General features: G+C 44.4%; 1 protein-coding gene across 3 annotated transcripts in view; it reads right to left on the bottom strand.

Moving 5' to 3' along the window:
* The window catches only part of ANKRD44 (ankyrin repeat domain 44), a 326,135-nt gene extending 309,504 nt beyond the window's left edge, over positions 1-16,631 (bottom strand). For 2 of the 3 annotated variants that reach the window (XM_032637664.1, XM_032637666.1), the window contains exon 1: positions 16,427-16,631. In XM_032637664.1, the coding sequence (XP_032493555.1) occupies positions 16,427-16,453 (27 nt within the window). In that variant the 5' untranslated portion in view covers positions 16,454-16,631. Of the gene's footprint in view, positions 1-15,139; positions 15,211-16,426 lie in introns of those variants that run through there. The other variant, XM_032637665.1, reaches the window with a different exon arrangement.
* Between the last annotated feature and the right edge of the window lie 1,964 nt (positions 16,632-18,595).

Here is an 18,595-nt window from a genome sequence, read left to right as displayed (position 1 = left end):
AGCAGACTTCAGTATTCTATCCTGGGGTGTTTATGCAGTGTTTCAAGCTGTATCCTAAATATAACTGTAGAAACAACACATGTTTTTACAAGTGCTGTTTAAGAACAGGACAGGCAAATGAAATGCACCTCAGACTGAGCCAGAGGAAAAACAAGAGCTCTAACCCGACTGAGAGTCTGCAAGCCCAGGAACAGCCTCTGGCCTCGGTTTCTCCCTCTGAAAAATGGGGATTCTCGTGTTCGCCTCCTGTCTCCCCCAGAGGATTTATAATATTGTTCAGGAAATGCTGGAGGTCTTCAGGTACTTGAGGTACGAAGTCACTGTCAATGTTTTCTAAAGTTATACACTACGAGAATTTCTTTTCAAATCTTTATCAGCAAGTCCCTTCAGTCTTAATTCTTTCTCTCTGTAGGCTCAGAAGAGAAAAATGAAGCTAACTTTTAGAAGAAAGATGACATGTGTTGATTAACTGCCCTTCTGCTCCTCACTAACCAGTTCAAGGTACCCATCTACTCCCAAGATCAAAAGGAACTCCCAGCCTAGGAGGAGTTTTAGAATAACTCAAATGGCTCTGGAAGCTCAAGAGTGGGAGGCAAATCCTCTTTACAATTATAATGACATGAATACTGGAAACCACACACACACACACACACACACACACACACACGCACACACTCACCCAAACTCATAACTCACACAGAAATTACAAGACTTAGCTTCAGAGAGAACTTCCTAGAATAAGGAGAAACATTAGATAAGTAGATACTATTGATATTTATTTCTTAATTTTATGATTTCCATGTATATAATTAAGTGTATCTTTTAAATGTATTTAATTGTTTAAATTGGCTTTCCATAAAAATTAAAACCATTTTCATCCCCACATTAATCTGGAGTCCCTACTCAAAGAAACTAAAAATAGCATTTTCAGCACACAGTGGGAAATAGAAAATCTTAAGATTTCTGTTTCACTCTCAAATATAAGCAGTAAACATAGCACAGGGAGATCAGCTTGGTGCTTTGTGACCACCTAGAGGGGTGGGGTAGGGAAGGGGGGAGGGAGGGAGACGCAAGAGGGAAGAGATATGGGAATACATGTACATTTATAGCTGATTCACTTTGTTATAAACCAGAACCTAACACACCATTGTAAAGCAATTATACTCCAGTAAAGATGTTAAAAAAAAAAAAAAGAAGAAAAAATATATATATATAACTGGTAAAGCTCTCCTCTCCCATCTCAGCTCTTTGAGAGCATCAAAAGTACATTTTAACTGTTTCTGAGTCCACATCTGGAGTTTAAAAATCCAGTTTACAAGGCAAATGATTTAAAATATAAACTTATGGCTTCCTTTTCTACAGTGATTCCTAGAGGGAGAAAAAAAAGTCTGAGTACAAACAAAATATTGTTTTAAAGAGGATTTTTTTTTTTAATTAAAAGCATACCAAGAAAGCTAACTAAGCTTCTACTTTCTCCTGGAGAAAATAATAAAGGCAATCAAGACTCTCCCATCTTAATCTAATTAAGTCTAGATCAAAGTTCAGTTTAGGTAATACTAAGCCTGTAAGAAGGCAGCACTCGATTTCTGAAGAGTACGGTCCCAAGTGTGTGCTCAGGTTAGAGTAGGCGATGGTACACTTTCTGCAAAAAGCCAGATAGTAAATATTTTCAACGTCGTGGGCCATATAGGTTCTGTCACAAGGACTCCTCTCCGCTCTCAGGGCCCGAAAGCAGCCACAGACATTACATAAACAAATGAGGGAGGCCGTGTTCTGTTTTATTTATGGACACTGAAATTTGAATGTCATATAATTTTTATGTGTCAAAATATTATGCTTTTGATCTCTTTCAACCATGTAAAAATGTAAAAACTATTCTTGGCTCACAGGCCACGTAAACAGGCGGCAGGCTGGATCTGACCTGTGCACAGTGAGTGGTCTGTCAGCCTCTGGGTCAAAGTCATAGAAGAGTAGAGTGGCAGCTGGCTCACCTAAGCCAACATCCTCATCACTTAGAGGAAAGTGAGGCCCAGAGAGGTGTGATGACTGCCAGGGTCTCCCTGCCAATTCACAGGAGAAATGGAGTTGAGAATTAGATCTCTGGGAAGGATCATTGAAAAGGTATGGCAGTGATGAAGAAATGTCCTTGAGTTCAATTCACACGGACGGGCCGTGGGTGCTTAACACCAGAGATGTCACAGGAAACTAGTCATCAGTCATAGGAGCCTTCAGTACCTGCCCGCCCACTATGTAAAACAACTTATCATCTGCCGGCCACTGCACCGATTCTGAGGGCTCTGTATCAGCAGCAAGGACCCAAAGGATGAGCCCGATACCCACCAGCCTGATTCTTTCCACTCTTCTGGGTACACAGCTCTGCTCATTTCTTCTGCAGCCTAAGTAACAACCTCCACTTTGGTTACTCTGATTCTAGAACTCCAAGAAATAAGGGTCAAGGTGGCTGAAGAGCAGAGATCGATGTTAAAAATTATTTCAAAGAACAGAGAGAGCAGGGACGACCACCTCAAGCTACGTTCAACAGCATCTCCAACATTCACCTCAGAAAGCAACATGCTCAGCCTCCCTCCCATTCCTACTTCCTCCCTTCTTTTTTTAAAATATGTTTCTCTCCTATTTTTCTTTCTTTAATCTACTCTTTTTCTCTTTTTTTGGTACCAATGCTTATTTTCATTTTCCCGTGACCCTTTTTATTTTGCCCTACACCTTCACTGGGTATAAACTCAAACTGAAATACACTTTAAAATTAATATACACACATGTATCCAATGATGTTTAACTTAGCTCCTCTCCTAAATAGCATTCTGCAGTTTTAAGAAAAAAAGGACTCTAAAGTGACTTTTTACACAGGATCTGTCATCTGACTTTTTTTAACCACATTTTTTTTCAGAGAAATTTAGGGTTTCCTATCCTGTTATGTATTCATTCAAGGCTTGAAGTTTTACACTGATTTTTTCAGAAATTACACCATGATTTTTTTTTTAATCGAGATAGCTCTATCAACTATTTTGTTCTTACTTCCTCAAAAAGACACCATTATATACTTCTGCGAAGAGGAAATGGCGTTCTCGTAAGTAATTTTCAGTTCTTTTTGACAACTTAAATCAAGAATGACTGCAAATGCCTCAGAATTTTTTTAAAGCACAGTTATTCTCCTATCTAAACATAAGATTCTTCAGTCAAATAAACTAAGTCAATCGATTTGTTTAAAATGAAATGAAAGAAAAATACACCTCCTAAAGTTGTAGGGGGACCAAAATGCTACAATTCAAACCTACCGATGGAAATTTCACACAACAAACACACACTCTCTACCAATGCTGTTTAAGTTAGAGAGAAGGAAGACCAGACAAATGGGCATAAACTTAAAACAAAACATACCTAAAATCATATTCTTTTTTTTTTTTTTTTTTTGCGGTATGCGGGTCTCTCACTGTTGTGGCCTCTCCCGTTGCGGAGCACAGGCTCCGGGTGCACAGGCTCAGAGGCCATGGCTCACGGGCCCAGCCGCTCCGTGGCATGTGGGATCCTCCCGGACTGGGGCGCGAACCCGTGTCCCCTGCATCGGCAGGCGGACTCTCAACCACTGCGCCACCAGGGAAGCCCTAAAATTATATTCTTATAGAGCTGAAATTAATCCTAGAGAGCTAGTCTCTTTAATTAGACAAATGAGGAACCAACTAGAGATTCAGAGACTATTTATTGAGTTCCTACCATGAGCCACTTGCTGGACAAAGACTCTTCCCACTTGATTATCACAACTTTCCCATCAAGCAAGTATTATTATACCCATTCTATAATCGAGAAAAGTTATGTCACAGGAAGAATGACACAGCTAGTTAGGAGAAGAGATGCGCTTATAGCCTAGATCGCCAGACATCAATTCAGTGTTCTCTTAACTATGCCACTCCCATGTAATATTTTCGGAAACTGTTCATTGAGATGACACAATATTTTTTTATTATTATTATTTTTAACATCTTTATTGGGGTATAATTGCTTTACAATGGTATGTTAGTTTCTGCTTTATAACAAAGTGAATCAGTTATACATATACATATGTTCCCATATCTCTTCCCTCTTGCGTCTCCCTCCCTCCCACCCTCCCTATCCCACCCCTCCAGGCGGTCACAAAGCACCGAGCTGATCTCCCTGTGCTATGTGGCTGCTTCCCACTAGCTATATACCTTACGTTTGGTAGTGTATATATGTCCATGCCTCTCTCAGCTTTGTCACAGCTCACCCTTCCCCCTCCCCATATCCTCAAGTCTGTTCTCTAGTAGGTCTGTGTCTTTATTCCTGTCTTACCCCTAGGTTCTTCATGACATTTTTTTTCCCTTAAATTCCATATATATGTGTTAGCATACGGTATTTGTCATTCTCTTTCTGACTTACTTCACTCTGTATGACAGACTCCAGGTCTATCCACCTCATTACAAATAGCTCAATTTCGTTTCATTTTATGGCTGAGTAATATTCCATTGTATATATGTGCCACATCTTCTTTATCCATTCATCCGATGATGGGCACTTAGGTTGTTTCCATCTCCGGGCTATTGTAAATAGAGATGCAATGAACATTTTGGTACATGACTCTTTTTGAATTATGGTTTTCTCAGGGTATATGCCCAGTAGTGGGATTGCTGCATCATATGGTAGTTCTATTTGTAGTTTTTTAAGGAACCTCCATACTGTTTTCCATAGTGGCTGTACCAATTCACATTCCCACCAGCAGTGCAAGAGTGTTCCCTTTTCTCCACACCCTCTCCAGCATTTATTGTTGAGATGCCACAATATTTTAAAACATTACGAACACAGTAATAGAGTACCCTAGAACCCTGACATAAGACTCTTTGCTAAAGAGCCGAGCTTCTCAAAACAAGATTGTTCCTTCTTGGCTGCTAAGAAATGGAGCATTAGCAACTAAACGTTACACTCGCCTCAGAGGCCCCAAGACATAATTGTACTGAGGCTCCAAGGCACCTAAAACCCTATTCACTTGGCTTCTAAATAACTTATGACCCTATCATTTACTCAAGTTGCAGTTGGCCAATTCTCAAGCTTACAGTCTATTCTGAAATCTGGACTCCATTAAGAAGGATATGGAAAGATTTTCACACTTGTAGGAATAAACGAAGATATTTCAGCATGCGTAAAGCAACACAAATCCCTGAGACAACGACCAACACCCACTTCCTGTTCAGGTAAGAAGAGAGGGGAGGAGGCAGGGTCATTAAAATTGAGACCTTATAACTGCTTGCTGTTTTTAAAAACTAGCCGGGTTAGACAGAGACAGGGTTAAAAAGTTAATATAACAAAATGACTTCTTGGCAACTCTAATATCTGAATTCCCCTGGAAAAACCTCACCCTGAAATATTTCACAAGGACAGCCAAATCCAGGTCTTCCTTACACACACAAGATGTGATTTTTAAGGCAGACACTCAAATATCTGACTGGAGTCATGAGCGCTGCTTAGACTGAGTCAACAGGCGGGTGAACCTCACAACTAATTCAGAAGCGTATTTCTTTAGGCAAGCAGAATTGTGTGCTTTTCTGACAATCAATCAGAAAGGACTCTAAAAACTCTATTGAAGATATTCTATCAGGTGAGAGTGAAGGGCTTGGAGGAGAACAAAAGGAGCAGGAAGAAGTAAAAAGAAAGAGAAAGAGTTTCCAAAAAAGAGTGAGTCAACTGAAATATTTCAGTGCCCTGGGCAAATGCTAAGGTTTCATGGGGCTTTTTCTTGTTTTGTAAGATAAGGATTCTCTTTTTAAACATAAGCACAATACTATATTCATACTTTAAGTCACCAGCCAGTCAGCATCCAAATTTCTCCAACTGTCTCTCAGAAGTGTGTTTTCTAAGTGTGTTTGCATCAGAATCCAACTAGTCTTAATTCTCATTTAATCTACATATTTCCCCTCCATCTTTTTTTTTTCTTGCAATTTTTCTTTAAAACAATGGGATCTTGTTATTGTAGAATCCCCACAGTCTCTATTTTTTTAAGTATTTTTTTTTAATTTAAAAAATGTGTTAGGTGAAAAACAGGCCATCTCTAGACCTACTACATTTTTCCACCAATGTCCTGCAGCATGATGACCACCCAGCCTCTTTCAATGAAGTCCAGGCTACTCCAGGATACATGTTTGTCCACAAAATGTTGCCATGCAAGTAATATATGCAACGTTCCATTCAAGCAGAGGGTGTCATGGAGACAGAAGAACCCATAGGTAACACCTTACCTTATGCTTTAGTACTTTTTGGAACAAGGTGGGGTACATGTTAGTTTTTAAAAGTTCATGCCTAAGCAACAAATGGGAATAATGAGTTCTGTCCAGATACAAACTCATTAATTTAGGTCTCCAGGAGAGGACACGTAGTACCTATCAGAAGAACTCAAGTGAGAAAGATCTGTTAATATACAAACACCTCTCGTACCAAGTTTGCATGTTAACTATTTCTTCCTTTTGCTCTTCTGCCTTCCTAGCATGAACCCTATGCTTCAGTAAATTCACAGTCCTCAGGTTACCCCGACAGGTACATGGCACGTCACTCATCTGGGATACCTTCCACTCCCATCTGCTGCCTAAATCATTCCTTTCCTCAACGACCAGTTGGGCTCCCTCCAGCTCCCTGAAGCCTTTCTTAATAACTCTGCCCATCTCTGGACTCCTGTAGTCCCTAATCAGTACCCCAAAATACAGTCTAAACCTGCGCTATGGCTGGTTTGAGAGCTGTTTCATATATCACATGTATTCAACAAAGATTTGAGGTGGGCCTTCCACATACAAGGCATTCACAGTCATCTCTAACAAGACCATGACCTCCACAGGGAAAAGGGTCTCTTGTGATGCTACACCTATGTCAGGAGGCCAGAAGCACAGTGGCTAAGAATGTGCACCTTGGAGTCAAGCTTGCCCAGATGTGAACCCCAGAGTCATGTGACCCTGAATAATTACTTAATCTCTCAGTTCTTAATTTCATCATCTGTAAAATAGAATAATAGCCACTCCTTCACAGATATGTTGTTAGGATCAAATCACATAAAGCGTGAGTATTATCTTGTCTCCTTATTACCAATTCTCTGTCTGGTCTCTATTGTATTGTACCTAGTCTTACGTGTTCTTATGCTTTGTGGAAAGGGGGAGTAGAGGACTCCAGCTGAGTCACTGCCATGGAGATGGAGTTCATTAAACACTCCTCGATTGCTTGAATGCATAGAAGATCCACTTTGCCATGGGTGTGAGTGTCCCTTCCCAACATATTTAGGGTCCCTTTTCCTAGTGTCACCCTGATACTTCCCCTGTAAAGAAATGGAACTTGCTCAGAACTAAATACAGTGTTAACCCATCTTCATCCCAATTTAAAAAGAGAGGAAACAACCGGAAAAAAAAAAAAAAAAAAAAGACCAAAAGTGATCTTTTATCTTCTGATGGGGCCAAAAATTTACTCTGAATTTTGTTTGAATGGAAACTCAATATCCCAGTGTACAGACAGAAGCTCCGTTTACAGAAGTTTTTCCAAATTTTTTTCTTTGAGTACCTCATAAGTAAAAACATTTGAACACATACAAATATATACACATACATACATATTCATTTCATTCACTTAACAAATATTTACTGAGCATTCACTATGTGCCTTACACTGCTCTAAGTGCTGAAGACACAGAAGGAAATGAAAAAAATATATATCTTTGCCCTGTTACTTGTGGCTCTCCTACACGTAAGTTTTTATTTAAAAAAATATGTATGTAATATATATATATATATAAAACATATGGTATAAAGGATATGTACCATGGAGAAAAGAAAGAAACAGTGGCAAGAAGTGTGTGGAGTGGGCATTTTAACTGGAGCGGCCAGAAAAGAATTCACCAAGAGGGTAATATTCAAGCAAAGATCTGAGAGAGGTGAGGGTGGACCATGCAGATACCTGGGGAAGAGCTTCACAGGAAGCAGGAGGCTCGAGGCCTGAGGCAGGAGCCCACCGGCACATCCACTGAATAGTGAGGAGGCCGCTGTGCTGGAGCCAGGGAGTCAGGGAGAGACTGGAAGAGACACGCTGGACAGGTGAGTGGCAGGACTGGGAGGAGAGGGCCCGGGGCACCACTGTAGGATGTTAGCTACATGATCTGAGAGCCATCACCCTGAGAGCTATGTTGGATAGAGCGCGGGGGCCAAGGCTGGATGGGGAGGACCAGTCAGAAGGCCACTGCAGGCATCTAAGTTGTGGTTTGGCCAAGGTGGCCAAAAGCGGAAAGTAGAGCTAAGAGGGTTTTATAGTACGAGCATATAATATACATTAAAAGTACACACAAACAAAATTTTTAAGGTATTTTTTTAAGAAATATTCTGATATTTTCTTTCTCAAAATCAATACAGCATCCTGTTCGCCTCTGGAGTAGAGGTGCCCCCCGTCCTCTTTAGAAGGCCATTGTTAAACAAAAATTGGTTGGCTGATTTGTATCAGTTGACCTGAATTTCTGCCTGGCCTTCTGCTGTGACACTTGTCCTGTGCTCATTTCCTATCTTCTTCTTCATTCTGCCAGTCTTAGATACCAAAACAAGTTTCCTCCACAGACGGAGTGTATCTACACATGTTGATCTCATGCAAGAAATCCCTCCTTGTGAAAGTTTATGGTCTTTGGGTCAACTGCACCCAATATCTGAGGCCAATGGTTGGGAAACAGACTTCTTAGACCCAGATATCATTGTGGAGTTCAATAAAACAGGATTAAGGAGAGAACCCAGGCTGTTTGCTAAAGCAGCCCCTCTGAGGAAGGCTACAGAGGGCCCCCCAGCTCACCACAGCTCTCAACAGACAAACATGGGGTCTGAAAGTTTGCTCCCCTTGCCCTGCAAGATGCTCAAGGGAGTCTCAAAAGGCCACACTGAGAAAAGCCCCAGGGGTTCTGTGTCCCCAAAACCAAGCTCCTGGAGACACTAGAAGATGGAACTTTGGGGGAAAGGACCCCTGACTCAAGCAGAACTGTGGGTGCTGGAGGGAAAATCAGAAGTTCATGGAAGGCAGATACTTTTTGAAACCACATTCCAAGAGTTGAGAAGAGGCGCTGACACTGAAATACCTGGGGTGCTCTCTTAGAACGTTAGAATGCTGTAAGAATTTAGAGGACCCTCCACCCACCCACTCCCATTTCACAAAGAAACTAAGGCCAGGACCTGCCCAAAGCAACACAACTATTAGAAAAAGAACCATGAGTAGAATCCGGATCTTCGGATTCCCAATCAAGTGTTATTTTAAAAATAAGTGAAAGCAAAACTAAAGCAATTTAACATGGAAATCTTTAGAAACAGGTTAGAACTGTGATTAAATGTTGTGTGTCTAGGCCGCAGATGTTTCTGCACACCTCTAATTTTAGGAGTTGGTTGGGGTCGGGGTGGGGGGCTCCCTTGGGGCAAAATGGCCTCTTGGCATTGAAGATACCTTAGAAAGTTACATGGCGGTGCTTATGACTCATGAGGGTGTGTTCGAGGGGATAAGAGACAAATGAAAACCAAGAAATACAAGCAAATATTGGCTTAGTAAAGCCTGAAATGGCCCAAAGATGGATTATATGCTTCTTTTCTTTGCTTGGCCCATTTAATAGAGTACTAGACAAATTTTCAGTTTTCAAAAGGAGAGACAAGTGAAAGGATCCTTAAAAGTTATGAATATCATCATAAAAAATCAGAGTCATGAATCATTCATTTCAACCTCTTGGGAGACCAACTCTTTCAGAAGCATCAACATTGATAAGAGAAAATACCTGCTCTACTAACTTTCCAAATGCAGAGCAGAGGGCAAAGATGATGTTGGCAAAAGGGTAGTAAAGGAATAATCAATAAAATGGATAATCTATAAAATGAAGAATCTTAGATAATCTTGGGTTACCTATAAAATGAAAGCCGGGGACAGGGCAGGAATCAGTTCCTGAATTACTGACGTCGGTTAAAACTCTTTTCTGGAGCCAGAAATTAACTGTTTGACTTCGTCACCTGGGGAGCTCAGTCAGGGCTCATCTGCAACACACACCCTTCTCAGCCACTACACCCAAGCAGGGGTGAGTCACAGAGGGAGAGAGCGGAGCCCAGGCACTGGAAAGGCGCCCAGTCCAACCTCTTCATCTTACAGAGGAACCTGAGGCCCACAGAGGGTAATCTGACTGGCCAAGGGTTGGCTAAGGCACAATATACGCTACCTCTCCTTTACCTTATACCCACAGCAAACACTGATTATCAATCATCACATTTTCCCCCATCTCTGGCTGCAAGAGCCACGATGCTCCTGACATACTGCTCCTGCAACCCCTGACCAACTGGTCAGAGCTGATGTGTGAGAAAGAAGCCAATTTCCAACTCGGGCCTTGCATAAGGTTATAAAACAGTCTTTATCATACCAGCTCCCGTGTAAAGCTGACTGGAAAGACAGTGACTAGTCTACTAGCCAAACTAGTTCACTATTACTGTCACTTCAATACTGAAGTGAGCAAACACAGTTTATGTGGTGTGACCTTGTGTCCAGGTTTACCTGGGACAGCCCTGACTCACACCTGTTTCCTCAATGTCATATTTAAGGGTACCCCCTATCACCCTCAAAGGTGTCCCAGTTTGGATTAACATGATATGGTCATCCAAATTCTACGTAACTCCTAATCACCTACAAACACTTATAAATGTTTATTTGTTTTCTGAGTACGCAGTGTGTCAGGAAAAGAACCACTGACCCAGTCACCGGTAGTTTTGCAAAACACTTTCAAATAATACTAAACCCAAATAATCTTTGAAAGGGCCTCAGGGACCACTACTCTCATCAACCTCTTTTATATATTGAGCTTTAATACGGAATTTTCCTTGGGAAAAAAACAAAAAGGAGAGCCATAGCTTATGCAATTTTGGAAACCACAGGATTATAAGATCTCTGTAGCCCCTGCCTACTTTTGAATTTCATGTTACAGTTTCGCCTATAAAAATTCACATTGGACTTCCCTGGTGGCGCAGTGGTTAAGAATCCGCCTGCCAGTGCAGGGGACACAGGTTCGAGCCCTGGTCTGGGAATATCCCACATGCCACGGAGCAACTAAGCCTGTGTGCCACAACTACTGAGTCTGTGCTCTAGAGCCCGCGAGCCATAACTGCTGAGCCCGAGTGCCACAACTACTGAAGCCCACACACCTAGAGCCCGTGTTACTGCAACAAAGAGAAGCCACTGCAATGAGAAGCCTGCGCACTGCAACGAAGAGTAGCCCCTGCTCGCCGCAACTAGAGAAAGCCTGCGCTCAACAAAGACACAATGCAGCCAAAAGTAAATTTAAATAAATAATTGCTTGTAACACAACACTGTAAATCAACTATACTCCAGTAAAAAAAATTTTTTAATTCACATTATATTGTTGAAATAGAAATCTTTTTAAAGAATGTTTCAGGCTGGGCTTCCCTGGTGGCGCAGTTGTTGAGAGTCCACCTGCCGATGCAGGGGACACGGGTTCATGCCCCGGCCTGGGAGGATCCCACATGCCGTGGAGCGGCTGGGTCCGTGAGCCATGGCTGCTGAGCCTGCGCTCCGCAACAGGAGAGGCCACAACAGTGAGAGGCCCGCGTAACGCAAAGAAAAAAAAAATGTTTCAGGCCTATTTCTGGCACAAACAAGTGTGCCTTTCTGAGTTTATATTTACTCTCTGTTTACAAGAAAAGAAGTAAAAGTTGAAACCTTAAAAAAAAATTTTCAATCAATCCTGGGCTAGACCTTGTGTACCACTGCTGGATTTACACTAAAGCAGCCAGTTGTTAAACTGAGAGGCATAAATTCAGTTTATTTGGAAAACCCGTTGGTCTAGACATCATAGGTATCACGTTGATGCTCAAGAGAAAGATACCAACATCATCATGTGGAATGTTTAAAATTCTTACCTGGCTACCTGGACAGAAGCTAGAAGGAAATATATCAAGCTGCCAAGAGGAGCTCTCTCCGAGTATAGAGACTTCAGATGGTTTTAACTGTTTTTGCTTATCTAGCTTTCTGATTTTTCTACAATGACCACAGTTTATCTGTTAATGACCAAGAAAAGAATCACCAAGCTACCAACCAACACATCATTCTCCAGGGTAGGGAGGTGAAAGGCAAATGGGATAAGCCAGGCCCCCAGTATGGCAGAAGCAGAGGCCTCAGAGCAGCTCCTGACTCTGCCAGACCTGGTTCTGGCCCCCGAGCCTGGAGGAATGCGGGAGTGTGGCTCACCCGGAGCCTTCCCGGTAAATAAGAACAGGCATCTGTGAGTCCTACGGTGCACTGCCCTTTCAACTATCATAAGTATAGCTTTGTGGTCAGAGTCCTACCTGTGCAATCAGACTGCCAGGGCAGGACACTGCACTCCATCACTTACTGGGTGTGTGACCTTCAACAAGTCAATTAGCCTCTTTATTCCTGTTTTCTCATCTGTAAAGTAAGAATCACACAACCACCTACCTCCTAGCATGGCTGTGAGGATTAAGACAGACGATTCATGGCAAGGGCCCAGCATACAATAAGATCACAATAATGTAAGCCATTATTAGGTCTCTGCCATGAAACACCAGTCCTCAAGTGCCCTCCCCAAACCACGTGACTGCATCCCAAGACAACTAGAGAAGGGTCCAAAGAATAAAGCCTTTATTTTCCCTTCTTCTCTGCTGAAGTCAGAACTGGACACAGAGTTTGCTGTAAGCCCAGTGCTGCCAGGAGCCCCGGAAGGACAAGGGCAGCCCAGTAAAATATGTAATGTGTCCCAAGACCCCACACTACGGGCTAGAAATGCTTCTTTCAAAGTTACAGGATTTCTAGTTTCTTGCCACTGCCACGGCTGCCAGCCACTGCCTTTGGCAAGGAGGTGGGTGACTCAAGTGTGAGCTATAGGACTTGGCAAGAGGACACAAAACCAAAAGGCCTCCAGGCAGGAAGCTCCAAAAAGGGCCCCCTGCAGAAAGAGTTTGTCTACAGGCAGCCCTCGAGATCGAGATGGCATTCCGCTGTCACTAGCAAATTCAGGAAGAAGAGTGAATATTTCAAAGGTCCAATAGCACTTACCATTCTGCTTCAGAATTTTGAAAAACTTTTCTGGGGGAGCCAGGCTAAAGATATGACCACACTCTTAAAATCACTGCAGTGCCTTAACTACATGACATAAAGAACACCCCCCGCAGCCCTGCAAAGTTCAATATCAAATAAAATTGCAAAGAATTTCACGTCTATCTTGAAACAAAATGTATTACATTTGGATGCAATGAAATTTTCTTTCCCAAACTTAAAATTACCTCACTTTACCAAAGATATAAATAAACCTCCCAACGTCCATCTATGAGGAAATAATTACATTATTAATGTTAATTACATAGGTGAGTGTGTGCTGTGCTGTATAGGGTGATCAACTTGACCTGATTTGCCTAGAATGTCCTGGTTTTAGCACCAAAAGTCCCACATCCTCGAAAACCCCTCAGTCCTTGGCAAACCAGGAAGACTGGTCCCCCTAACGCTGCAAGAAAATTGATGTGTGTTTTGTGAAGGGGAAAACAGAAGAGACAGTTAAAATGCAGAAGTACTCAATGCGAAGTCTGTTTGCAGCAATAGCTCCCAGTTCCTTTTCATAGTAAAAAAAGAAAAAAAAAAAAAACACCACACTTGCCTCTCCCTTCCCCCTTTCTTTCTACTTTCCCAAAACAGAGTTAGGAAAAGGCATTTTCCTCCTCTTGCATGATGGAGATGTCAGCACAGGACTGACTGTTGAGGTGTTGACCGTCATCGCCAGCAAGCTCCCGCACCCAGCTTCAGCGGGACCGGAAACGTCACCTGCTTTCATGTACACGTGAGACTTATGTGATGTTACGAATCAATGTTACCTCACTTTAAAAAATAACAAAATAAAACTCAAAAAAACAAACAAAACCAAAATAATAAAACAAACAACTAGTGATTCAGGTTATCAACAGCAAGAATGTGTCCTCAAACTAAAAATCCAAGAACCCTGGCAAAAATAAGACCCACCTTGCAAATAGGGTGTTAAACAGATGAGAGGGAATTAACAAGTGACTGCTTTACAAACAGCTGAGTGGAGACCTAGGCACTCTTCTACAAACTCTAAGGCCCAGATTCAAAGCAGGTGGCTCCCTACCCACAATAGTGAAGCAAAGCTCCTGCAACAGGAGTTTAAGCAAAGGGTTTTTAAGCCTCTGGTGAGGTTAAGAACCAGCTTCTAAGAATTTAGTTTCAAACTGAAAGGTAAGACCATCTAAGGCAAGAAAGACCACACACTTCCTGGAGCTAAAGCCTCGCAGAAACCATCACTGTTCACCACTCCATGGCACCCAGTCTACCTCCTCACCCAACCTCCCTCCGGTTTTGCCCCAAGATAGGCTGGCCATTTTCAGATGCTCTTGAATCTTAGAACTCCTTAGTTTCCCTTTATGCATCAGTAAATGGAACCAAATGAAGGTCATACAACTTCTTTCCCCCCACAGTAATACTAGTTTGTTGGGGAAGGGTTGGGATGTATTCAGAAACACTTTAAAAGAGAAACTATCTTTGAAAGTCCTACTGTGATAAGTCCTGGAGAATAACTTCCTTTCTTTCTAAGACCAAGTACACTTTTCACTAGCGTTGATCTGATTGAGGAGAGGATGCCTTCTTGTCAGCTTTTCAACACATCCAATGACAAGATGGAGGGAGGTGTCTTAACCCCTAGAAGAAAGCACAGGCACCTGGAAGGCAGGAGCCAGGAGTGCATCTCTACCCTACAAGTCAACATCTGGGTCCTTGAGGAAGACATGCCTCCCTTCTCTATACCTCAGTTTCTTCATTTAAAAAATCAAGGATCTGGGTGAAGATCATCTTTGGCATTCCTTCCAGCTCTAAAATTCTATGTGAAATTCCTCTCTGTATGTGAAAATGACAACGCCTATTAGAAGCATTTTTTGTACTCTGAAGATGAAGATTTAGGCATTAACAGAGAAATATAGTAACTTGCACTGGCAAAGATAACAAGACCAAGGCAGACTAAACTTGGAAGATTTAAAACAAGCAAATGTCTAACAGTTGTTAAGTATGTGACCAAAAGGTTGAGGGGAAGCCTAAACTAGTATCAACTTACAAGCACTCTTCAATGCTCTGGAACCAATGCGAACAAGTAGATTCATCACGATTACCAGCTGCTGCTCTCCCTGCTAAATTTAACGATAACGTGAATTTTAATTCAGTGATCCCTCCCCCACACAAAAAAGAAAATTTTAAAAGCCTGAAAATACTTATGGAAAGCAAAGCAAAACTTTGACTCTAAAGGCAGGAGAAAAATTATCGTGGTGACTGACTGCATTTAAGTCGCAGGAAGTTCTGGCTGGATACTGAGGACAGCGAGGCACGAGGCGCAACCCACTGGATAAGTATGAGATGTTTAACACCAAGGACTGGCACGTTTGACCGTGTGTGTCAAAGTCAAGACTGCCTTGCCGCCTACCAAGACCGCAAAACAATGTTCATTTCACTATCCATGAATAAATGGCAGAAGAAAAAAAAGCAAGCTGTTTCCTTTTTTCGTAGGACGAGCTGCAGAGTTTTGTCATGCAACTTGGTTGGGCGCCTGTGAGTGTCAATGCCCTCAGGGCAGAGGAGTCCGCAAAGGTAGGGTGTTTCCATTCCACAGACCTGAAGTGAGGACTGTCAACCGAGCCAGCAAATAGCCCCACCTTTCCGAGCAAAGGACTCCAGAGCTACCCTGTGCGGTAGCCCACAGTCTGTGAGTGAAGCCCCGGGCCGGACTTCACTCCTCTTGGGAGAGCCGCGCCAGGGGCCCCCATCGCGCACCACGCACACACAGCCTCTGGGCTACTAAAGAGGAAGTCAGGATGTCATGTCAAAAGGGTAAAGACAGCCCGACCACACGAGAGCCGCGGTATGGGCCGGTCTCCGGCTTGGCTGGGGGTCTCTTGGCTTGTCCCAGGCTGCCATCCCTTCTCCCTCTCCATCCACGGTCCTCCTCCCGGAGGCGCGGACCAGCCTCCCCTCGGCCCACCGGGGCTGGCGGAGCCCACGCTGCGCAGTGCCATAGGAGCCGGAGGAGCACCTCGAACCTCCCCTCCCCCTGCCCAGCCCGGGCCCTCGGACAACGCACTCCCGCGCACCCCCGCACGCCAGCGGGAGCCTCGCCGCCCCTTCCCCAGCCCCCGGGGCGCCCCGGCCGCCGAGCCGAGAGCGCAGTTCCGACGGCCCAGGGCGGGGACCGAGCCGGGGAGCAGAGCTGCAGCCGCCGGCTTTCGCCGGCGCCGCACACACTCCTCCCCTTCGCCGCGAGTAAACAGCTCGCTGGCACGCTCCGCGCCGCGCCCCCATCCCCCCGCCGCGGCTCCGCGCCGCCCCGCGCGCCGGCGCCGCCGCCCCCTACCTGGTCGGTGAGTTTGAGCACTGCCATTCTTCCGCTCCTTGGCGCGCACACACATACAGGTCCCCGGCCCGCAGATGTCAAGCCAGGAGCCGGGGAAGCGGAAGGGACTGCCAGGGGAAAGAAAAAAAAATCTGGCTCCCGAATTTGACAGCCCTCCCCCTGCTCCTCCTCCGCCGCCGCCTCCTCCTCCTCCCGCCGAGAGGCTGACACTGGCTAGTAGGGTTTGCAGCCGAGCCCGCCCGCCTTTATACAGGAAGTACCGGCTGCTGCCAGCCGGGCCGCCACTGACATCACCGCGCGCTGCCTCGCTCGCCGCCTCGACGCCTGGGCCGACGCTGCCTCCTGCCGCCCGCGGCCGCGCCTCGCAGCCCGCGGCCCTCGGCGACCGACCGCGCCCGCCCCCACCCCCGGCGCGCCGCCGTGGGGCCGGACTGCCGCCTGCTTCCGCACCTGCACTCTGCGCAGGGGTGAGCGGGACCGGGGCCCGTGGGCATGCACGATTAGAGGGCCCTCTCCGGGGGGCTGATCGTGACCCCCCCCCCACCGTCGCCCTGTCTCACACAAACACCCACAAACACAACCTGACGAGCAAGCCCTGTGGACACACCCCGAGGGACAAGAAAGGCTGCACTCACACGCAGCCAACTTCAACCCTGGAGATTGGATCACATGCCTTCCCCTCAGCCTCTCCCCCTAATCCGGAATCAGACTGCACAGCACTTCAACTTATCCCACCTGGGCAAGGGGCCACTATGCTGATGCTCTCTTTGTGTAATACGGGAAGGCCCCGACGCTAATTCTTTAGCGAGTGTTTGTCAAACATTTGGAGGGTGGGGACAAGGGCTCTGGCCCTTGCATCTTGTTCTCCGGCTACCTCCCAGTTGGACACGCGCAGAACCCCATCATTAAATTCAAACTTTGGGTGTTGATTTGGGGAGGAAGGAGGTGGAGCGGAGTTACCAGAGAAGAAAAGAGGTCTTAAATTACCGCATTAATTGGGCTTTTGAGGATTTCCACCGGTTCTGACTCATTTATTTCTACAAAATCCAGTTACCATGCTCTTCAACAGAAGACCCAGCTGTCAAACAGCATGGGATACACGCACAACGGTAATAGTCATAATCAGAGTAAAGTGTTAATACTTGTGGAATCTGAAGCAAACTGAGTGCTGACTTTGTACCGGATACTGGCTAGACACAGTATGTAAAGGGGAGCATAAACATCTAAGATACCTAGTCTTAGGAGGTCTCTGACATAAATAGTCATCACTAATGAATGTAATTACAGAATGAGATAAGGGATCACAGGGGGAAAATAATACTTGTGAAGGAATCCATGGCAGAGGAATCAGGCCAGACTGGTAGGTGAGGATGGGCTTCCCTGAGAAAGAGACAAGAGTTGAGATTCTTCAGGAGAAAGGGTTAAGTGGGCAAGTGTATAGGGTGATGCTCCCAGGCAGCCCACGTGCCCCTGGCATGCCATGGAACAAACCTACAGTTAAACGGCAAACCAAAACCACAGTATCTACCCTTCATTCACAAACCAAATGTGGACTCTTCCTCCCCACTTTCAGAGCCTCCCCAAAGAGTCTCTGTGAGAAAGGAGAGGAGGGATGGTAGCTTTTGCTTAGTATCCTCCCATTTATTATCTAACCATGGGCTTGGAATTCAGTCACACAGGCAAGGGGAACCAAGAAAGCACTCTCCTGGCTTCCACTCCACTATCCTCAGTGATGCACAGAGACAAAAAAAATTTCACTCCAAGGCCTCCCTCAAACACAAAATAGTTTGCTTTTGCTGCATCTATGAAGCAGTTCTTCAGTGCTGTTGTTGGTATGTCTATTTATTAATATCATCCTGCATGGCTTTGTAACTGAACAGGACACTGACTTCTCTACCTAAATATAGCTGTCTTTCAGAAGAGTGATAACATATGATTTGATTTGGCAGATGTACTCAAGATCCACTTGCTTCATCACGGGCATGCCTACAGATAAGTTCTTGGGACCTGGTTTGAAAGGAGGAGCAAGCAGTTCTCAACCCTTTCAGACCCATCATCCCTTTTTATAACTAGTATTTTTAACACTCATTACTATGAAATGAAATCCATAGGTAATATTACCTACCTATGCAAATTTCCCTCCAAATCAATATAATGTCCTAATTGTAT

Source organism: Phocoena sinus, chromosome 7 (genome assembly GCF_008692025.1).
Source record: "Phocoena sinus isolate mPhoSin1 chromosome 7, mPhoSin1.pri, whole genome shotgun sequence".
Lineage (NCBI taxonomy): Eukaryota > Metazoa > Chordata > Mammalia > Artiodactyla > Phocoenidae > Phocoena > Phocoena sinus.
Note: the sequence above shows the minus strand (reverse complement) of the source record. Positions and strands in the feature narration are given on the sequence as shown.